Here is a 24,489-nt window from a genome sequence, read left to right on the forward strand (position 1 = left end):
TGAATGTGTGAACTTGGTAATATTGCAGTACCAATGGGCTTATACTGCAGGATTGGTTGTGCAAATTTTGTTGTAATTAAAAAAAAATTTAATAAGTTTTTTGTATTTTTTTTAAATAACTTTTTTTTATTTTTTTAAACACTTGGGAATATAGGGGAAATAACTATGCCCTTAGAAGAACAGAGCACAGGACACAGCACCACTGGACTGAACAGGACACAGCACAGGACCCAGCAGCACCACTGACCTCAGAAGGACAGAGCACAGGACACAGCACCACTGGACTGAGCACAGCACAGCACAGAACTGAACAGCACAGCACAGCACGAGATATAGCAGGACAGAGGACCACCTAACACACCCTCCCTCTACCCTGATCAATGCCCGAGTGAAGATGGCGGCGACTAGCGGGGAATTTATAGGATCCGAGTATCGCGAGATCCGACAATGGGATTATGAGTCAGAGCCTCAGTTTCAGATTTGAATTTGGCGCCAATACCCGGATCTGTCTCGGATCCGACTCGGATCGGCAACGTTCAGGTGGGCTCGGATTTCATAAATCCGAATGCGCTCATCTCTAGTAACTAGTCCAACCTCTACAGTAATACAAGTGATGTGCTTAGATGCTCTATAAAATGTTGGCAGCTATGCATGTCACCTCGATGACAGTAGACCGGCCATCTACACTGATGATTAAGTGTGACTTGGAGAATGATACTCCTTATATTATGTAGCTTTCCTTTCAACAGTCTCTCTTTCAGTTTAAATATGATACAATAAATGAAAAAAACAAACAAAATACAGAATATTAATTATTTTATTTTATATAATAAGGTACATCAGACAATCTTTTTTTATTTGTTTTTTGGAGAAATATAGGGTCCATGATTAATCCAATGCCCTCAAAAGCCAAACTGATTTCTTTTTCCATTTGTCTGAAATACAAACACTACAATCAAGCTGTGGTTTGTATTTACAAGTTCTACACATTTACAAACTTTACTGAGCCACCTAGAAGTATAGTAGATGATGTGATGCATTCTGTGATACTACAGTTCTTTAGTATACACCATGTGCTTCCTCTGTAGTGCCAGGACTGTCTTTGTTTCTTTCACTGAAAAGCTGTTCACTTTTAGCAATAAGTTTTCTCCTATTCAAACAAGAAATATCATATGGAACAAAACAACATTAACAGGAATATATTATTTTAATAAGTATTTGTTTCAAGTACTACAAGGCTCACTTATAACTATTACTGACTTAATGAACATTGCGGAGCTCAGCTCCTAGCTTTAAAAAGCACATAGCTCCCTCGACCAGGTCCTCAAGTCTTAGATTATGTAATTAATAGACTAGAACAATCAAAACTGTCTTACTTCATCAGTACCACAGTATGCCATGCTATAATACTGTATCGTATTATGTTTCATTATAGAGAAAGTAACCGTGACATCACACATGAGTCCCTCCTCCCCCCCGCCCCGAGCCCCTTCCTAAATGTGGCACTAGCATACATCCAAACACTTTAAAAACATCTTGGCAGTTAGACAAATGCAAATTATCACATATACAGCTTTTATTACATATATGATAACAACACCATAGTAAAAGAAGCAATAATGGGGTGTGATATGTAATTTGTAAAATATTTTTATGAGGAAATTGACCTTTTTGAGCTTGTCTAGCTGTTTTCCATGCAGATCAATACGTCAGTGCTAAAATACTAGAAAATATATGGATTAGAAAAAGAATGTCTCTCTACTAGAATATTTTATAAATTGACATTACATTCAGAGAGCCATATATTTTATTCCCACTGAAATAAATAAAATAATTGTAACATTTAAAAGGGATCTACCGGTATATTATGTTCATTTTATTTAGCAGAAGTATATGGGTAAATTTCTGATATGAAAGGAACAGGGTGACTTTGTAAACAGTAACCTATTAGATCTGAATTTAAGTGGGTTTCTAGGAAAATTTTGCACAAAAAGTGCTAGGTTGCCATTTTTGCATGTCATATACAGTATATACTTTGTGCTGGTAAGGAACACCAGGGGTCTGTTTCTGTGAGCTGAGAGACAAAACTGTACTCTGCAAATCTAAGACCTATGTGCCACAATGGTATCAAGTTTACTGCAATTAACATGAATGCTGATAATTATTTTTTGATGTAGAAATCCCACAAGAGGAGTTTATGTGTCATCATTATATACTTAGCGACTGACTTTCTTTTTTTTCTCCAGTAGATAGTTTGTCTATGTGAAAAGGAATAAATAACATGTACATTGTGGAGATCTTTTATCTGCAAGCTCCTATTCGTGATTTTTAGTTATGCTAAGTGCCATGCAACCAGCATGGCAACCACAGTCGCATGACAAATTATGTAGTGAGCAGAGAGGCTTTGGAATGCTTTTCTTGTCATTTATAGCACAATCCAAACCTCCTACATCATATACATTCAGGGAGAGCTCTAACTTAAAGGTCAGGAGACCCTCACCTCAGGAATAAGCTTGAGTGCTGAAATGCATATGTGTTCCATCTGACAGACATAACTCTCCCACTCAGATAAAGTTTGTCAAGGGAAGACATTAAAAATCAGATTCATGTTAACCAGGTATAAAATTGCTGTTTAGCAAAAACAAGTAGGTGAGATTGCAGCTTTAATTATAGCTACTAGCGCAAGATAAAAATCCACTCATATATACCTCTATAATTAAAAAAAAATTGTGTGTAATTTTCAAACATATCTACTAAAAAAAAATCATACTTTGAAAAAAAGCCATTAGTAAAATAACGGAATTACAGTCAGCTAGCTGTTAAAGCAACATTTCTACTAATTGTACATTTTCAAATGATATTACACTATTTTGGGTGCACGTTGCCTGTTTATTTTGTTTCATGACTATATGTCCATTGACGTTGAGCTGTTGCTGCTGATGTTGTAATTCGAGACCTTACATATTGCCAGTTATCCTTGCTTTTTCATGTTGGCTTATTTTTTGTTAAATAAATAATTACAAAGTATATATATATATATATATATATATATATATATATATATATATATATATATGTATATATTATGCTTTTTGTCACACTACTGTATATATACACACTTATATATACACACATATAGTATATATTCATACTGTACATATACTCTATAGGGCAAAAAACAGGTAAGAAGAAAATGGATATGGTGATGCTATAGTTGAGTGCTTTTATTTATTTTTTACCTTAAATCTACATTCTCGATCATCAGAGACTGTATTCTGTTCTTGTATTTTGACTCCACTTTGCTGACGCTTTGGTCAAAACTTTTTTCTATTTTGTCAATTTGATTTTTCTTAAAATTAAACAAAGGCATATAAATTATCAATTTCAACTTTTAAACTAAAAGAAATCTGCTATTATACTATAATGATTTGCTGAAGATTTCATATGCTTTAAAGTTAGGACACGTTTTGGATCATGCATTTATATAGTGAAAGACACATGGGGCTAAATGTATCAAGCTGCAAGTTTTCGGCAAGTTGGAGATATTGCCTATAGCAACCAATCATTTTCTAGTTATCATTTATTTAATACATTATACAAAATGACAGCTAGAATCTGATTGGTTGCTATAGGCAACATCTCCACTTTTCAAACCCTGCAGAAACTTGCAGCTTGATACATTTACACCCTGGTGCCTACACCAGTGTATCCCAAACTTTTTCAGTTCAAGGCACCCTTAGGGTTTCCATAATTTTTTCAAATTCAAGGCACACCTAAGTCAAAATAATTACCAAGTAGTCCCCCGCCTTGCTTACCACTGGCCCTGGCCGAGGCACCCCTGTGAGATCGCCAAGACACACCAGGGAGCCTAGGCACACAGTTTGGGAACCACTGGCCTACACTCTCCATAATATATAACCATGTGACTTTCTACATGCAATATAATAAAAAATATTGAAATGAAATGCATTTTCTTTCATTATACAAGATTACCAGAAATGAAATAGCACATATATCACATGACTAGGATATGTGCATTTTAGGCTTATTGTATATCATATTGGGATATAATAGAGATTCCCGTGGCGCCAAAGTAACAAATAATATAGTATAGGTGCAGCAAAACCACTTTATTAGTACAAGTGGGTTAGAAGGTCCAGTATCACAAATAGCAAACAGTAGTACAAATGTAGAAGCAATCGGATACTGCTATTCAGCTGGATGGTGGCAGTAATCCTATAACAATGATATGTCAGATAGGTACATATGTGAACTCTGATAATAAAGAGTTCAATCGCCACAAATAATTTCCCTGAAGTCAAAATGTACAATGATGGATGCAGATATGCGTGTGGATTCTCAGTGACAAAATAACAGACTGTAGTTCAGTATGCAAAGTTAACAGGGTGCAAATATATACCTGTTGACTGGCACAGATCAGACATCAATGCTGGTGCCGATTGAAATTGATCAATATGTGGTCTCTAATAGTAAAGAGTTCAATCGTCACATATGATACAAATATACAGTATATTGGGCATCAATCTGTATAATAATAGAGATATGAGGTCCCAATTAGAAGGAGATCGGTGTTCACAGTCTATTAAACCGATATGCATTCTTCCATATGGGCCTCGTAAGTGTGCACGATGCAGTCCCTGGTAAGTTCAGATATCGCTGTAACCGACGAGCCTTTCCAAACTGTAGTTGGATGTAAAGTATGAATAATCATATGTTGTAGTACTGCACAAACAGTAGTGTCAGTGTGATAGTGAAGCAATCTTGCATCTGTTTGAAAAATCACTGAGTGTGATAACTGTGGGTATATCTTGCGTAGACTGACCCAAATGGTAGTAGCAAGGACATAGTGTGCTGCAGTGATGAAGTTATCGATAGACTCCAAATGGAGTAGTCTTTCACTTCTAATGGATGCCGGATGAGAGGGGACTTACCCGATCCCTGGTGAAGTGATAGACTCTCTCCTATCTTGAATGTCTCGTAGTGATGGGATACTCCCGGTGAGGCGATAGTGTGTCGGCGTAAGTGATGTCAAGCCGCGGCCGCAGCTGGGTGAACTTTCGATGTCGATCCGCGCATGCGGCTAAATGGAGAGAGTGTAATCTCCGCTCTGATGTGACAGCATGTGAAGTCAAAGGTATGACTGTGCTGGTATTCTACGCGTTTCGCCAATGATGGCTTCCTCAGGAATAGTTGTATATCATGTATAGATGTTTTTCTATTTTTTTAAAAAGCTGTGGCCTAGATTTTAGATTTAGTGAGTGTAACAACCTCTTCATAGGCAATAACCAGCATATACATGTACATTGGGACTTTCTTATATAAAAAAAAACAACCATATCAAGTTTTTTTCAATAAAATTTGAATACTACATTTTATTTTAACTTTTAGTTTTCTTGTTAGTTTAGCTGCTAGTAAGACTACTACAAAAATAAACATTTTAAAAATAGTTATAAATGAAGCTCTATTAATAATGGATAGAAGAGATGATTGGACTGAATAACAAATGTAATACAATTATTGTACTATCAATTATCAATTTATTTCAACTTAATTAAATGAAGACATTTTTGCCATGTATTGGTTGTTTATGCACAGTATTTCTGTATGTATTTCAGTACAATGCATTGTCCTTTCTTGTCACTCACCAACTTTCGAATCTCCAAATTTGCTTGTTGTACCTCCGTGTTAAGTGTAAGGATAGCTTCATTTTTGTCAGCAATCTCTGCCTGCAGATGCTGCAAGGAAATAATCAATGGTTTATTAATTAAACTTACCAATTTAAATGCAACATGTAACAATTTGTTTATTAAAAGCTAAAAGAAAATGATTATGTATCATTAAAGTACTATTTATAAACAGAATGCATATTGTGCATTAGGGTTTGGATATTTTTCCTAAAGGCTTTGCTACAAAGGGTGAATTAGTTTACGCTACAAAGCTTACTTGATTTCCTATATAGGTTTGTAACTTCTCTTTGTTTAAAAACCTGAGAAATCATTGTGAAATCATAAATAAAAAAAACCAGCAAAACAATATTTTCTTTAAAAAACTGAGCCGGTAATTAAACTTACGCTATGATTTAACTTTGGTGGATGGACTTGATAATGCAGACAATTTCCTGTTAGTATTAATGCTATAAGGAATATAAATGTAATTACCATCTTTAACATGTTCACCATCTTTGTTTCCTGTGTAGCTTCTTTGTATTTCTTCCAGGCTTCCTAAAATAAAGAAAAACATTGCAATGTGGTTTTACAAATTTAAATGAATTATTTAAGTGTTACATTGTAAAACTGTTGTGTAAAAATACGTTTTAGTATGTTGCAATAAGCACAATAATCAACAATAAATCAACATCTATAAATAATACTATTAATGAGACAAGAGGCCAACAATTCATATTTTATTCTCTTTTTTATTTTCTCTTTATTTCACCCTTTCACCCTTAGTATCACAAATCACAGCTTGTTTTTACAATTTTTTGCCTAAAATACTAAGTGGATACGATTATTTATGCATATCAATAAAGATTTTCATTTTTTTTAATACAGCTCTTGAGTGCCCTCTATGGGAATATACTTTTTCTTTTTTTGGTTGTACAGTGATGACACGACATTCAGAGGAGCACCGCCTATTGAATATAGTAGGAATTAGTGATTTATAACATAACAGTTATTACGGAAGGCTGTATTTATGGATGGATAAGTCTGGTGCTGATCCAAACATTGCAGAGAGCCTATTTCAAACACGGTGGGCAGGCGTTGATGCTCTGCATTGATAAACTTCCCATTAAAGCAAATGGCATGCTCAAAGTATGGGCATGAGCAGGGTGAGGAATCTGAATTAAGAAGAGGGATAAGCACGGCCTGAGACAGCTGAACTCTACAACTTTGACGTCATCCAAGGTTTGCATGGCTTTGTTTTCTATATTAACTGCTTCATTTCCATCCAAAAACAATTTTTTTCCATTTGGGGTGGACTCAAACTGAAAGCGGAGTTGCAAGAAAGATCTAAAAGGTTTGATCACACCAAACAATGAGCAAAAAGACAAAGTGCATGGGTAGGACAAAGAAGCAATGTATCTATCTTGTCAAAAGGGCCTTGTGTTTGGCCCATATTGTTGAATTTGATGGGAATCCTATACCTCCTAATAAAGATGACACATTTATTTCATACTAGCTTCAGCTTCTGAGCAAGCATACATTTCTTCTATGTGTTACTTGTTGTCTTTTTAGCTTTTAGTTTTAGGTGTAATTATCCTTCAAAATAAATAAAAAGTAAATATATTATTCAAAACTAAATCAGGGGCTGTGGAGCTGAGTACCAGACTAAATTAGAACCTATGTAATACATCATCCTTTCAATATTACCATAACCTTGGACATACTGACGGGGACAATTGCAAGTGACAATAAGTTCTATGTGAAGTCTCGGTCTCCTGCTCTAGTAACTACACTGAGAGTCCTACCAACTGCCTTTTCCTGGTTGTTTGAGGTCCTGCCTGGCTATGCCTCCACCTCCCCTAGTTCCTTCCTACCCTGGAGTTACTCACAGACCCGTAACGAGGACGGTGTGGGCGGTGTGACCGCCCAGGATGCAAAGCTAAGGGGGCGCAAGGGACGCCCGCAATTTACCCCAAGTCTGAAGTATTTTCCTAAAGATGATAAACCAAACATGCAGACAGCAACTGTACGGGTCCCATAAGTCAGCCGCAACCATAGAGGCTAGCGGCGCCAGATCCCTGCAGCTGATGTGGTCACGTGACCTAATCATGTCATGCTGCTTTCACTGCAGAAGAGCCGACATGTGCCATCATGGAGAGGTGAAGAGACACTATGGTAACCGTAAATAAACTACTGGGGGGAATGGAGAAGTAGGGAAGAGGCTGGGAAAAGTTAACAATTTATTGTTCCAAGGCAGGGGTGTGGAAAGTACACCTATAAAAATGAAAGAGTAGTAGCTAAGTGATAATCCGTCATTAAGTAAGAAAGTGTAATTTTAGTCAGTGATTTAGTAGTTAAACATTTGGCTGTCTTGGCATACGTATAGGATGGAATTTATGACTAGCATTATACGAAACACGGCGAAATCTTTTAACAGGGTCTGGGATCCCTGGATGTCTTACTTCCAATACCGCTCCCCCTTTAACTAATCATACCCCCTACCCAGGGCCGGTGCTAGGGTCCACGGCGCCCTAGGCATTTTTAAAAAAGCGCAAAAATCGCCGCCCTCCTCCCTCCTCTCCTTACCTTGTCTCACCACCGCCGCCTCTCTGCTCCGTCTCCTCCCCTCCACTCACTGACACTAGTAAGTGGAGGGGAGGAGACGGAGCAGAGAGGCGGCAGTGGTGACAAAATAGCCTCTTCCCCCCTCCCCGTGAATCTGATGCTGTGCGGCGGCCGTGACAGGTATGGTCAGCGGTTGCCGCACAGTTTTAAAGTATTTTATTATTCTGTAGCGCCCTCCAGAGCCCGGCGCCCTAGGCAAGTGCCTAACCTTGCCTAATGGGAGCGCCGGGCCTGCCCCTACCCTTATGTAACCCCTTCCCCTCCCAACTCATTGCCTCTGATTCAAGAGTGATCCCTCACGCACCTCCCCTTCTCCCCCTCCACCTATCATTTTCTCTTCCTCTTTTTCTTCCTTCTTCTTTTCTTTCCTTTCTTCTCTTTTAAATATAAAAATATACCGCAGCAGATAGATTAAAACGTGGCGCTCAAACACAGAATATGTGAGTAGAAATTAATAAATATCCAATATAGGAAAACACTTTCTTCATAAGATAAGGCAGCTTCCCTCCCAGATTACGGATGATACTCCGATAATAAATAAATCAATATATACACAGATAGGAGGATGAAATGGCGCCAATATAGGTAGTGTTAGCTGGTAACAATCACCCAGACAGTCAATAATTACTGATATGCAGAGTATGAATCTTAGCAAGCTGGTACAGTCATTATTCAACAGCTTCCAGATACTCCAACTATATACCGAAATGCAGACAGAGAAAAGCAAAAGATGTAGTTGCAAAGGCACCCGTGATGTACAGTAAATAATAGGTGGCAGCGTACCAAGTAGATATAAATAAACAGCTTATCTGTGTCAGAATAATCTGAACGTAGTCTCCAAACAGCCAAATGAGTCAGGAACCGATGTGTAAACTGCTTGTGAAGATATATTATATCTGGATCATCAACCACAGCAAATTTACTGCTTGCAAACTCCACTCAGCCAGGTACACAGCTGTTGCAGGTAAACAGGAGGTATGGAGAGATCCCAAGCAGCCAGTGCAGGGAAATGCAGAGGTAAATACCAGGTTCACAGATGATGCAGGTAAGCAGAATGTATGGAGAGATCCTAAGCAGCATAAACCCAGAAGCACAGCAGAAGGAAGTAACAACATCGCCCCCGATCAAATGCGGTACCAGAGAATAGGGTAAGCGCAGTTAGTTAGGTTTGAGGGCAAGACCTTTCTGAACGAATTCCAGTGAAACTTCAGAAATTTCGGCAGAAGGCTATAAACATTGTATTGTTCACTTGCACTATCCCATCCTATGTTTGATTAGTATTTACATGCCCATATTGCATCCATCTATTTTGCGCTCCTTCTCTTTTTTCAGTAGATAAATGTTAGTTTATCTCTTTATAGTCAAAGAGTTGCAAGATCAAAGGTACAGGGTGGGTGTAGGATGGTCAAACTAGCCGAGGTTTGAAACACACAGCATCACAGTAGTAACAGAATGCAGGAGCAAGGATAAATCCTATATTCTGGCACTGAGAAATGCTCAGAATTCTCTTTAAATAGAAGCATCAGCTTAAATATGGTGGACAGATAACATCAGTGGTCACCTGACCGCAAATTCTGGACATTGGTAAATAAATGGGAGGGACATGTGCCTATGCTGCCGAATCCTAATCTGGACCTTCTCTTCCTCTGACATGTGTCCACTCTGACTGAAAGTAAGTGAATTGTGCTTGAGAGTAAGCATAAGAGATTCATTAAAGTCTGAAAAGGTGATGAGATATCAATCTTCAGATCGTTGCATTTTGAGGTGAAAAATCTAAAACTTCCCTGGAATACTTATAACTAGAGAAAGGCAGACAGAATTCTTTCAGTAAAGTGCTGCTGGCCACACCCCCACATTAGGTTGGCCACACCCACTCAGCAAATGTCACTCCCACTTAGATGGGGGGCGCCGGTGCCCTGTCTCGCCCAGGGCACTAAAATATCTAGTTACAGCTCTGGTTACTCTTTTCCCCAATCTCTGGCCACTTCTGGACTGGCTTCTTGCAGGAATCCTGCTGCTCACTATCTCCTACAGGGACTATTGAGAATAAAAGTACGCAGTCATCAATGTCCTGCTTTCTAGTCTGCCTACCCTTGTCCTGTATCTGACTGTCACTGATGCAGCCCTGCCCTAATGTCGTTTTTGCAGTCTGCACAGTTGTCTATGCAGCAGTCTACATCCCTCGCAAAACCTAACCACATGAACTACTGCCTGAGCCTGACTTGTGTTTGGTACTCCCTTCTGTATGGGTCTGAGCTATGAACCAATCCCAATATTCTGGTGATACTACCACCCTGTACTTATGGTTCAGACTAGATACCATATACAGTAACCCATCTAACCAGTAACCCATCTAACCAAGCACATTTCTTTACCACCCCTGTTTAATATGTCATATATGATAGTGGCCACATCCCTCCTAGATCTGGATCTAGCAACTGGGCTTCTTGGAGTCTAAGCTTATCCTCCTCCCCAGAACTATCCCTCCCCCCAGGATGGTCTTGGCTAATCACCCTCAGAGGCTTGGAGATGGAAAAGATGGGCTGCTGAAACCCGGTTGCCATTGGCATGTAGGGGTGGATGTTCTTCCTCTGCCTGGGGCTCTCCTTTCCACTGGCATCTTTCCCAACAAAATAACTCCTGATGTCTTGCCCTAAATAATTTCTTAAAATCACCTCATTGAACATTCTCCCCCATAAGTCAAACTTCCACCAGATCGCTACAATGGCCCCAATGCAACTGGACTATTGGAATTTCTACCCATCACTAATTCTAACTTTAAAGTACTTGTGGGGGATAAATCTTCTGGCCTCCACAAACTCGGGCCGTACCAGGGTGATGGCTACCCCAGAGTCTCTGAGTCCTCTGGCTTTTCTGCCATCCATCCATACAGGTTGCAAGTGCTGGTAAAGGCATCCTCTTGTTGCTTACCTCATGCCAGCCACAACTTTGCAAGTGGTGCATACCCCCCTCGCCTCTGATGCATCAAGGAGGTAGTGTTTGTTTTTACAGAGGTTGCCCCTGCCAACAGCCCCCGTGGGTGGTGAATGATCTGATTGACCACCCTTTCTGGGACACTCCTAATGGAGATGCCCATCGTTGTCCACATCAATGGCACTGCTTATCCGGTCCTCGGTCGCCTTGAGCATTCACTCTGCTTCTTTTCTGTTTTTTCCTGGGACTGTTGCTTCCAATTGGCCACCAAATCCTTAAGGCTAGGTAAAATTTCACTCAGCCCTGTTTTTACCAACCCAAGCCCTTTTCTCTGGATCCACCAACCAAGGACTTGCTACAGCTCTTGGCGAAGCTGACCTTAGCTTTCACTACACACTGCTGTCTGGCCTGGGGTGAGGGTGGTCTGTATGGTAATTGTGATCTCAGGAAGCCTTACTGGCTGCTCTTGAAAGAGAAAGGCAAGGTCTGAGGGTTCCAGTAGCGTCTGCTCTTTGGGCAGTGAGGTGGTATAGTATCTTACCCTGGTATTCTTGGACCATTCCCCCACTACATCTGGGAAATTCTCCTGACTTTCCTTAAAAAAGTCCATCTCAGACTACTTTGCAAATGCCATGCTACTATCACTCCAGTCCAGTGGGATCCTCGTTTCATCACAGTTGTTATAGAGTCCTGCTCTCTCTAACCTGTTCTTGCAGTTTTAACTACCTGCTGCTGTTGTTGTAAGCTCAGTTGCTGCTTGCCACCTCCTGGAGATCACGTGGTGCTGACTGCACTACACTCTGTCTTGTTGGTTATACCTTTTGATGTTAATAAAGGTGTTCAGCGGTGTTAATGTGGATGTTAAGCCACAATGCTTTTGTTTCTAAAACAGGTTGCTGTTTATTAAAATTGATAACAATAGATGAATTCAGTTGCTTGTAGTACAGCAGGCAATCAACAGTTTATGCAATAACAGATGCAGGCTTGTTTGGTATTATGAAGTTATAGACTTATATATATAGACTGCAGGCACTTTCTATATGCTGCACGTCCATGCAGTATTTGTGGGCTGACAGACTCCTCTTCTATATTGCTATAGGAGCCTCCGGTCAACTACTCGATATGTTTGGAAACTTTATATTATGTGGGCACACAGCTCTCTATAGCTGTGACTGTTCTGTGCAATATACTGATGGAAGTGACAGCTTGAAAGCCGAACTTAGAGTTTTGTGGTTTTGGAGCATGCGCAGTAGCGCAAATCGGACATAGGTGTCCTGCCCCACTTCCGGTTTCCTCCTAGACCACCGGGTAATCAGGTAACCATAGCAACGGACAGGGAGACGGAGCAATGCACTCCTATATGTGAACAACTTTTTCTCCTCTGTTCTACACCTCCTCTTCCTCCTCCTCATATTATATTATGCGGAAGTGGCTGCACTGATCACATGATGCTGAGCTTCATCCGAGGCCCCAGCTCCGACTTATTTAATAGCAGTCAGAGCAGGGGTATAAATATCAAAGTAGCTAGGGAGCTTTAGTATGTCAAACTATTATTTTGGGTATGATCATGATCATTTTTTGACCTTTGGGTTCATGCCTCTGACCAATAACCTCAATGATCTATATTACTGTAGAGACTAAGGGTGTTTTTGCCTATGGCGGGGCTTTGCCTTATCCATCAAGGGATCACAACTAGTGGTGATCCCTTAATCAATATATCTTACTTCAGCTTGTGCCTTGTGACTCTGCTGGATCACGTCCTGTTCTTTCAAAGCTCTCCTCTGTATATCTTTTTTCTCCACCTCAAACATATCAAGCAGTGAATGTCCTATGAAGTAAAGTACTGTTATCTTTTATTTTCACTGTGAACATTGTAGTTAAATGGCTAAATGCTTATTTTTCAATTACAAGAATCTAAACATGTGCAACAAACTAAAACTGCTATATAAAATGAAAACATGTATATATATTTTTTTAATTTGTACTAAACCCAGAAACTTGGAGCATCCTTAAAAATGGCAGAAAGTTCGGATATCAAATTCCACACTCATTTGGTCATAAGATTGGCTAATGTGTGTACTGTATTATAAGCAATATGGCTGCTATAGCAATTCTTCATCAAATGTGCCTTAATTAGTGTGTGTTCTCGTTGCTACTTTAAATATGTAGTAACAGAAAGAAGCACCTGTTTCCGGAACAGAAATAGTAATAGAGATAAACCAGCAAAAGTGACCAGGTATTTGCCTGGTGTAAACCTATATTTAAAAATAAATAAAAGATTGTAAAATAGCAAACACGTGATTAGTATTTGTGGTAATGGGGTGTAGGTGGAAGAAAGTGTCAAAGTTACCACCATTTTACTTCATATGGACAAATATGGCAGAAAAATAAGTTTATCTAGCAGTTTACAGGCTTGGTAAAATATGAATAATGAATATCTAATGGTGGTGTGGGACAGTTTATATTCCTAATTACTATCCATTACTGTTTTGCTATACTTTTAGTTGATGACATGCAGTAACCCAGGCCGATACCCAGTGGTTAAAGTGAAATTTTAGGCACGTCAATATGTAAAATGTATTGAATGGAATTTGATAGTTTTACAATGAAGACAGAAGGAGAAGTGTGGTCTGGCATACCACCATATACCAGCCCACTTCCACCAATGTCGATACCCATAAACATGGTTACAATTTCACAATAAAGGAGACTGTGTTGTTATGCATCCACATTGTTCCAATTTTGTTTAACTTACACTTACATTAATACATCAAGGGGAAATAAATCTCTTTATAATATATATATCACTTCAAGTGTATAAAAACCATTAATTACAAATCATTTCAGAATTTTATTTTAGAAAATGACCGATTTTTATTTTTCGTCTGGATAATTGGTTGAAACCTGAAATTTTCAATGGTTAAGGCGAATAGTATATCAAACTGATTCATGAGGTTTGCTCATCTCTAATTGTATGCATTTCAGTAGGGGGGAAACATAGATATATAATAATTGTACAATTTGGAGACATGCACACACACTGTAAATAAATGATATTCAGTGCTAAGATATGGAAAGTATTGTTTAGCCAGATTTTACTTTGCTTTGACATTTCCATCAACTTCTGCTCTTCAAACGATTCCTTCCACCTGGCCTCTTTCTGCAGCCAAACTTCATTCATCTCTTCTAACAGGCCCTCCTACAGTAAAACATCAGCTTACTTTTTCTTTAAATTACTATGAATGTTAATAAAACACCAAGATACAGAAATCCTTATTTCACTGTATACTTATAAGTGATAGTTATTGACCTGATCAGAAGCTCCAGTGCTACCTCCATGCTGATGACACCCAAATCTTCCTCTCTTCTCCTGTCCTCTCCCCTTCCATCTTCAATAAGGTGTCCTGCTGCCTCTCTGCCATTTCCTCTTGGATGTCCCAACATTTCCTCAAACTCAATATGGCCAAATCTGAATTTATAATCCCCCCCTCTAGAAACTCCTCCCCTCCCACACTCTTCATCACTATTGGCTCTACCATCATCTCCCCTTCACCTGAAGTTCGATGCATGGGGGTCACCCTTAACTCCTCCCTCTCCTTCACCCCTCCCATACAATCCCTTGCCCAATCCTGCCGCTTCCGTGTCTGCAATATAGCCAGATCAGAAATGTTCTGTGTAACTATTTCAGTAAGTTAGAGTACTTACTAGCGCCTAAACATTTTTGTGTGTGCTTGTTTCAAAAAGTCTCCATTTTTTACATGTCGGGATTATAAAATTCTGCATTTTAATGTCACTGTAATTCTTGTCAGCATTTTTGTAGTCGCATTTTTGTACCCCATCCATATGAACGGCACTGCTGACCCTTTGTATATAATAATAATAATAATAATAATAATACTTTATAGTTGACCCAAATAAAAGGAAATATCTATCTATATCTAGATCCAAGAAGAACAGTAACCAACAGATTATCGGAATGAGAATGAACATGTATATGCCTACATGAATCAATATCTTCTGAGCAAAGTATCTCTCAGATATAAGGGCATTCTTTATTATTCAGCAAAAAGAGATCTTTAGAAAAATTATTTTAAAATAAGTAATGTTTCTTATGGGTGTGTTAGATGGGCATTTTGCAACACACTACATTCAATCCAGAACATAGCAGCATTCTGAAGCTCTTGTAGTGAGATAAGGATTTCAGTATCTAGGTGTTTTATTACCATTCATAGAAATTTAATTTGGATCAGCAGTTTTGAGATGAAATCAATAAGTAGATTTACCTGGTAGGTCTTAAAGGAACCTTTCAGAAAATCCAATTTCTTTTGCAGTTCCTCTGTATACACAAGGTGCGAAAGAAATGATTTTACAGTCAGAAACTGGCAATAGCCATTGTATTATAGCAATAGAGAAGTAAACTCATAATTCGATACAATATAAAATTGTGGGTGAGAACAATCTTACACATCTCTTACAAAGAACAGACAAATAGCCTATTAATATGCCTAAGTGATTTAAAAGAACCAATGAACAATAAATTAACCGTCATGAAACTGCTTCCCTAAGGTTTTCCAATGGTTTGCAGTCACGTCATAAAAACAGCACATTGATTACATTATTTAAAAGCAACTGTTGTTCTTACATTTAAACAGTAGTAACATGTAAAAAAAAAAGGTATAATAAATAGGAGCCTTAACAAGTCCTTAAGTTTCCTTTTGTACTGCACAGATATGTACCGTATGTTGCTGTTTTACTGTTAAAGATACATACACTTGTAGGTTCAGCCAAGTAGTCAAGCAAGAAATACAGTTATCAAACATATTATTTAAAATGAAGCTATAGTAACATTAAGATTTATTTCTAATTAACCCCCAACACAAAGTTGGTCCAAATGCCTTTCTGTAACTACCGTCATTCATTAAACCTTACAGTATTCTACTATGACATATACTTTTTGATAAGATTACCATATTTCTTCTCGGCCTCTTTATTCTCTTGTACAAGTTTAGCACTTTCCTCATGTTGAAGTACAAGGAGCTCAGCAGCATGTTTCTCCTGCAGAATCCTGGATAGACCACAATACTATTTACACAGATAGTAGTACATTGACTAGAATGTATACAACCGATATAGTGTAGTGATCATCTACACACGCTGCAGGCAGACATTTTATATTCTTACTCAATTTTAAGGAGAATGCAGTTTATCAATTCACTAGGATACTTCTGCAAAGTGATATTATTAAACGTGATAGGTTTAATAATAGTTTATCCCACAAAATGTCTGCTTCCAGTCTGTAAGTGATGGGTACATTTTAAAACGTTTCTGAAGCACTAGTAGAAAAATGAATGCTAGAAATTGGTTGGTCAGTAGTGACATCATCTTTTTCCAGTGGAATACTTTTCATAAATATTCTCTATTGAATCTACAGTTCTCACTACCCCACCTCCCCATTCCCATAGCATATTTAGAATAATATGTGAAAAAATGAGCATGAACTATATACACAATTCAAACATCACATATATAATACATAGAGCTTCTACCTGAGTTCTTCCTCCTTTTTTATTTGTAGTTCTTTAACTTTTTCCTCCAACTCATTGGTCATCTAAAAGAAAATATATATTTCTAAATAAATACTTAGTAGTTGAAACAAACCAAATACCACATCTCAGCTTGCAACTTCTAGTGAGCAAAAAGACAGTCAGCTCTATGAGAGTTGTACTTAATTTCAATTAAAGGTATACCTTTCTTTGCAGGTAACAGAACACATATGTTCCAACAGCATCAATGTCCTCTTATTTTCCTGAGCTGTGTAATACTGCAATTACCACATTGCACATACTACACTGAAATCACATGAGCAATTAAGAACACTAATTTGGAAAAAGGGGGGCTGAATAAAGAATAAGGGCAGGCAATGCTAACGTACTCTGCTGTTAGAGAGTGTGGGCAGAGCACTGATAGAGTTTCACACGAGTCCAATATCATCTCAGATGGCATTAAACATAAAATGTATGTCCTATGTAGGCATGCAACTATATATGCACACAGCACAGACATAAGTGCAAAGTACACATTTTGGGTATGGTGCTTATCATTTGGAAATGATCCAAAGCATTTCCTGTAAGCGTCTCACTCTGAACATTGTTAGCCATGAAATGGACATTTCTGCACCAGACTGTAGAAAATAAACTTTTAATTGTAATTTAATATAAATCTCATGGCTTAACCAATTACCATTTAGGTTTGTAGTGTACAGTACGTCAGGAAGATAATGTGTGAACTGAAAGACAGCATAAGGGCTATTACAGGCGGACAGTCGCTGCATCTGAATTGTTTTTTTAACACAAATACAAAGCATGCTACCATTTTATGTGTCCATACCCATTTAGGTTGCAGCATGGCTTTGGACATTGAAATATGTTACCACAATTAAAAAAGCCCATTGATTTTTATGGGAGAACATTATGCACATACCCACTTGGAGATCATTTAGCCAGCATTGTGCTGTACTTTTTACATCCATGTCAGTATCCCATTAATATCAAAGGAATTGTGCACTACAGCTTGAGTCATTAGGGATAGTAAAGCATAATAAAGGAGTAACTTTGCATCTGGACAAAACCATGTTGCATTGGAGGGGAGGAAAATTTAATATGTGGGGACCGATTTATAGTTGGGATAGGGCATGTCCTAGATCAACTTTCAATTTCAGTGTAATAATAAAACTATCAAGTATTTGTGTGCTACATGAGAAAACAGCCACTTAACTTATGTGCAATATAATAAACTAATTTTCACCTCTTGCATTGTAAGATGCTTTGTCCAGAAACAAGCTTTATTTTTATTTATTTTTTTGCTTTTCTCTCCTTAATGACTCAGGCCCTACATGTATAACCTCCATGGAAATGGATGAGCCATTGACACCGATTGAGCTCCTCAGCATTGCTAATTTTCTTTTTTCCACATATCAGAAGATTCAATTAATCTCTATTGATTTGTGACCAAAGCTGGGCATGCCCAGGAGTCCCCTTACTGCCACAAATTGTGAGGATTCACAACACTAATCCAGATAACATGTGTCCGAAAACAATTCTGTGAGGATTCACACAACTAGCTCCAGATGAAAGCGGTCAGAATCACGCTGACAGCAAAAAAAAAACCCTTCTCTCAATTCCTGTAATCAACATTCTGCTAAGAACAGTAATCTAGCTAGTCATCTCACCCGGACTACTACACAGCTTTCTTTGCTTTGCAATCAGCTCTTCAGTGAAATGGTCAAGTCAAGCAGAACAATTCATATCATCTGTTTGTGGCCCTTATAAAGTCAATCAGGTTTTCTAAACTTTTGCAGGAGCAAAGCTTCATTTTGGATTTCTTTGCTTGTGCTTTAAAGAAGACTTATTTTCTTTGACTATACAGCATAATTCTACCTTCTCCAATACTTCAACCCCCACTATTCTACCTTTTCCAAACCCTTGACTTTGGCTTTGTCCATCAATATTCTACCTTCTGCAATCCTTTCACTTCAGCTTGTACCTCTCGATTAGTCCTCTAAGGACTAAGACATTTGACCGGATAGGGTGTGTCTCTGATAGCTACCCCAACCAAGTGTTTATTCTTGGGCGCTACTAGCAGTAGTTGATTACAGGAATTGAGAGAAGGTGTTTGTAGCTTTCATTGTAAATAGATTCTGATAGCTGCCATCTGGACCTAGTATTTTGAGTCCTTACACAAATCACATTGCGGCTAGCATGGGTAACCATATGTGATTTGCTGAGTAACTAAGGGCAGTCTTAGTTGATTCCATTCACAATATTTTCATGGCAGTGTTTGTTTGATTTTTATTTCCCATGGATTACCAGAAGAAACCTTTCCTGTGGATTACAAGAAGAAGAGTTGCCAATTTAATAGGTTTACAATCAAAGCAGTAGGAAAAAAGGCAGTATGACATACCAACATATACCAGCCCACTACAACCCCTGAACCAGGGAATAGAAGTTAAAAATAAACTGTGTGGTACACTGCTGTCTGCTAGTAAAAAGCTGCTTTCTATATGTGTAAATAAAATACAGAGGCCTCAGTTATATACATTTGCAAATATATGATAAGCAACCCGTCACTTAATATTGCTTCTGCTAGTGGGTAGTCCTAACAATGAAAGTCCCTATATTGAGTCACATAACCGTGTGCTTTAAACTGAGAGCTAACTTACCAAGAGCTACCACCCCTCTCCCCAAAAAAAGTCTCCAAAATGGCATAGAAGAACCAACCTTCCTCAACTGCTACAGATCTCATACACACCTCACAGACAGTGATACACAAGATCTAAGCTGTTCAATCAATTAACAAGCAACGGCAGGAGCTAAAAAAGGGGGCTATCTAGAAATAAATCATACATTAACCCCCCCGGCACACTGCTGTCTAACCTGTGGACATGGAATCCCACTTTTTTTCTCTTTTTTTACACAATAATGCAATAAATATAAATTACAGAAAAAAGCATGTCACTAAGCTGACACGTCCTATTTAAGTCTATACAAATGTACTTTAGTGAACCTCTTTGCTAATAGATTGCTCTAAAGTACCTCAATTTCTTTAAAATTAGTGACATTTTAAATATATACTGTATGTGTGAATGTTATTCACAGTTCTTTTATAGAAGACTACTCGCATTGCAGGAGACTCGTGCTTTAAGAAAGATTGTGAAGCAGGAATAACATTATGACCTTGAGGTGAAAGAAGGATGGGTAAACTAAATTGGCCATTTCATCTTTATAGGCCATTAAACTTCATGTCACAAACAAATTACACCAAGGAGGAGAACATGAGAATTCTGAAGTATGGTACATATGCAAAATATAACTTTATTGCCATAATAAAATGACCATTAAATCCACATCCCTACATGACAAATTGCACAACTCATACAGTAACATATTTCTAGGAGACCAATAATTATGTACATTTACACTAACTGTGCAGTTATTGATGATTAAATTTAAGGCAGGGTACAGAGCATTTGCCCTTGTCATAAGTATTTACTCATATGATATTTTATTTATATTTTATTATCAAACAGGTATTGTTATAAGCTCCTTGCTTTTAATATTTAATGTATGACAAGTGAGGCTTTTAGGATGAACGCACTTAAAGTAGGGATGTGCACCGGCCACTTTTCGTGTTTTGGGTTTTGGGTTCTGATTACCTTCAGGTTTTGGGTTCTAATAGGTTTTGCCAAAACCCCCCCCCCCCTCAAGGTGTTGGGTTTTGGGTTTTGATTTTTTTTAAAAAGCATAAAAACTGCTAAAATCCAGATTTTTTGTTTTTTTTCACTCCTACGCTATTATTAACCTGAATAACATTAATTTCCACTCATTTCCAGTCTATTCTGAACACCTCACACCTTCCTCCTAATGCTTCAGCATTAGGAGGAAGAGGTTCTTGATCTTTCCCTACTTTATCCTCCAAATTTTTGTTCTCCATTATATGCAGCACAAGAGAGCGTACCCCTAAACCACACACACTCGGCAAAGGCTTTAAAAATTATATGCGGCACAGGAGAGTACCACTGGACTGGAGTTATATAGCAGTACCACTCGACTTATACGGCAGGATCAGTGGACTTAAACAGCAGTACCACTCGACTTATACGGCAGGATCAGTGGACTTATACAGCAGCACAGCACAGGACAGCACCACTGGATTTAAATGGCTGTACCACTGGACTGGACACAGGACAGCACCACTGGAATTATGGCAGCACCACCACTGGACTGAGCAGGACAAGGCACAGGACAGCACCACTGGACTGAGCAGGACAGAGCACAGGACACCACCACTGGACTGAGCAGGACAGAGCACAGGACACCACCACTGGACTGAGCAGGACAGAGCACAGGACAGCACCACTGGACTGAGCAGGACAGCACCACTGGACTGAGCAGGACAGAGCACAGGACACCACCACTGGACTGAGCAGGACAGAGCACAGGACAGCACCACTAATGAGCAGGACAGAGGACACCACTAACACACCCTCCCTCTTCCCTCTCCAATGCCCGAGTGAAGATGGCGGCGGCAAGCGGGGGAATAATATGAATCCGGATCTCGTGAGATCCGATGGCGGAATGATGAGGTTTTGTCTCGTTCTGAGTTTTGCGATCGGCGGGAATACCCGAACAGTGTTCGGATCGGCACTGTTCGGGGGTGTTCTGATTTGCCAAATCCGGAACCGCTCATCTCTAACTTAAAGGGCGACAGGGTTTGTAGTAAGCTGAACTCTTACCTGAAGGGGTTAACATAGGGTTGGGACCGACCAATGGTTGCTCCTGTGGGAGGGACCTTGATTGAATATAGCAGGATGTACTTCCTGGTCTGCTTCACTTTGCAGCACGAGATCCCACCCACCCACTCCTCATTTGGAGTTCTTATGTGTTAACGTTTGCGGTAGGAAGGCACTGCGTTCAGCGGCTGATTAGTGGGCGCACAGGTAGTTGGTCGCAGTTCACTGTCCTCTTAGAGGCACCAGTAACTCCTTTTGGTCCTTCGGTGAGGAGGGTCCCTGTCCGGCTCGGTGAGGGAGGGCAGCGTGAGTTTGAAAGGTGCAGTCACTCTGATGCCAACTCAGCACTAGTGGTGTATGGGATTTGTTTCCTTTGGTTTGTGGACTTACGGCGGTTTGCGCCAGTCCCCATGTGATAGTGTATCAGCTTGAGAGCTGCTTCGCAGTGCCCTTTCTCCGCCACCATAGTTTAGTTTAATACAAGACCATTATAAAAGTTCTGGCAATTTTTAATAACTTATACATGTCTCCGTGTGTTTATTTGCATGCAAAGGTTTAGAGTTTAAGGTTGATGTGAAGTTTATGGTAACATACACGGTGAGCCCTTTATTTTTCCTCCCTGATGTGTTTGTGATATAACAGAGTTTTGATGGCCTATAAAAATTGTGTTCCCTTTCTCTCCTGACTGTTTGTTACTCATGCAACAAAGAAAACATTAAAACAATTGTGATCAAACTACCACTTATACAATACCTGCAGCAAATCCACTATCATCATACAGTACATATATATATATGAGACATGGGAAGATAATTATCAACACCACCTAAACCGTAACTCTTACAAACATCTGACTGACCTCATTTTGATAGTGTGCAGAATCAAAAGCAAATACATTCAGGAAATTACAATATTTTATTTCAACTCTTTATCTGGCCTGTTAAGAGCTATAAATTATGTCTATATTAGGCCATTATGTAAGAAGGCGAGAAAGTAAGAGGCAATGCAGTTCACTCACTCTTCTCTGTGTTTCCTGGTGTTCTGATGCCTCTTGCTTTAGCAGTGCAGTTAGTTTAGCAATTTGTTCATGCAAATCTTCCACAATATATTCTCTGCAAGAAGTAAAATTATTCATGAAATCAGGAAAGTCTGAATGATCGTGTTATTACTTGTTTTGTGACACACCTATGATAAAATATTTTAGTAAATAAAAATTGCAATCACATTTAACAATCAATGCCACTCTTGGTTATTCAACAGCACGGATAGTGTAAGTATTGCATGTTATCTTTATTATTTTGGCTACAACTATTTTGGCGGGTCAGTTTTAGTGTTATCGCTGTTAATTAGAATGAGTAAGCTCGTTACAAGACATCAAGGTAAGTATTTACAAATGTGTACGTCAATGCCTTAGTAACAAATTTCTGGAGAATTATACTTATCTTAATGAGCAGAAAGAATCCTATAAAATATCAAAAGTGGCACAACACGTGGTTATTGGCCTTGTACTTTGAAAGAAAACAATTTGGCTTCCAAATGATAACAACCTTTTAATTATTAACTATATTAATAAATTATCAGTAAATTCTACTGTTGCATACAACTGATGGTAAAAAAAAAAGTCACAATATTATCTCCTGAGCCACAATTGCTTCTGCCTTATAAATCTAGATAAATCTAGATAGCATTGGTAATCTTATAAAAGTACTGCAACTTTTGTGTTTAACAGAAGAAGCATTTAAAAAAGCATCACTAAAATGTATAAATTAAAGTCATACTTTGCCAACTCTCCCGAAATGTCAGGGAGAGTCCCTGAAATAGGGGTGATCTCCCTCACTCCCTGAAGAGTCTGGCATTCTCCCTGATGCTGAGCCAGTACAAGACGTGGTTGGCTTCGCCATCTGTGGCATGATGACACAGTTCAGAAATTGTGTCCTATGTCCATGTATTGATGCCTATGAAGGTGGCCATTTTCATGGAGACCAATATTTAATCAAAGACAGACAGGTAAGACAACATGACTTCAGTAATGGAGACAGAAATGTAAAAGACACTTCAGTCTCTAGAGATTCATTAGCTGCTTTTCTTTAACGCATAGTTGCCTACTCTCCTGGAATGTCCAGGAAACTCCCGCATTTCTGGGAGACCTCCCAGGCTCCCGGGAGAGCAGGGCAACCTCCCGGTTCTTGCCCCCGCAATAGATAAGTGGCGGGGGAGGGGGACTGAATGACGCAAATATTGCGTCATCTTTGCCAATCGCATCAATGATCATCATCATTTATTTATATAGCGCCAACATATTCCATAGCGCTTTACAATTGGGGACAAACATAATAAACGAATAAACAAACTGGGTAAAACAGACAAATAGGTGAGAAGGCCCTGCTCGCAAGCTTACAATCTATTGGACAATGCGACTGGTCAAGCCCCTTTTCCGCACACCTATCTGCCCTGTGATCTCCCTGAAACCAACAAGGAACAGTTGGCAAGTATGATTAAAGTGTTTTTACAAAATATAACAAATGAGCAGTAAGTTGTTTGTCCATTCTAAAAAAAATGTATTGTGGTAGTTGCATGCTAGGTGGCATCATTTTGCAACCTGTTCATGCCCTGGAATTTAGAATCCACTCTAATAGGGTTGAAATGGTGAATGAACAAACCTAGCAACAGTTCAGTAGAGGTCCCAGTGTGAAGCCATTGTGTGTCCTTTAAGAGCTAACAGAGGAACAGTTGGAAACAAACAAGAGTTCTGTCCCAAGAGAACTGCATTTTGTCAGACAGAAGCTCAGGAGAGTCCTATATTGCAGAGAGTAGTTGCAAACCTGGGACAAGTTGAAAACAGACTGGTGGTCTGTTCACCGATAGTAGTGTGTTCCAGACAGGAACTCAAGCAGTCTAGTTAAGGCTAATTTATCTTTAAGGCTAATTTATCTTTAATTTATGCAAGTGATAAATCTA

The 24,489-nt window shown here is 38.9% G+C and overlaps 1 protein-coding gene across 2 annotated transcripts in view; it reads right to left on the minus strand.

Annotated features, from left to right (window-relative positions):
• Positions 1 to 839: 839 nt before the first annotated feature.
• FLACC1 (flagellum associated containing coiled-coil domains 1) overlaps positions 840 to 24,489 on the minus strand; it is a 72,758-nt gene continuing 49,108 nt past the window's right edge. For both annotated transcript variants that reach the window (XM_075178593.1, XM_075178592.1), the window contains exons 7-16: positions 22,550 to 22,643; positions 16,790 to 16,851; positions 16,211 to 16,308; positions 15,527 to 15,579; positions 14,343 to 14,442; positions 12,968 to 13,071; positions 6,180 to 6,242; positions 5,667 to 5,756; positions 3,240 to 3,349; positions 840 to 1,150 (exon numbers count right to left, since the gene is read on the minus strand). In XM_075178593.1, the coding sequence (XP_075034694.1) occupies positions 1,060 to 1,150; positions 3,240 to 3,349; positions 5,667 to 5,756; positions 6,180 to 6,242; positions 12,968 to 13,071; positions 14,343 to 14,442; positions 15,527 to 15,579; positions 16,211 to 16,308; positions 16,790 to 16,851; positions 22,550 to 22,643 (865 nt within the window). In that variant the 3' untranslated portion in view covers positions 840 to 1,059. The remainder of the gene's footprint in view (positions 1,151 to 3,239; positions 3,350 to 5,666; positions 5,757 to 6,179; positions 6,243 to 12,967; positions 13,072 to 14,342; positions 14,443 to 15,526; positions 15,580 to 16,210; positions 16,309 to 16,789; positions 16,852 to 22,549; positions 22,644 to 24,489) is intronic.

The sequence above is a fragment of the Mixophyes fleayi genome, chromosome 7 (genome assembly GCF_038048845.1).
Source record: "Mixophyes fleayi isolate aMixFle1 chromosome 7, aMixFle1.hap1, whole genome shotgun sequence".
Classification (NCBI taxonomy): Eukaryota; Metazoa; Chordata; class Amphibia; order Anura; family Limnodynastidae; genus Mixophyes; species Mixophyes fleayi.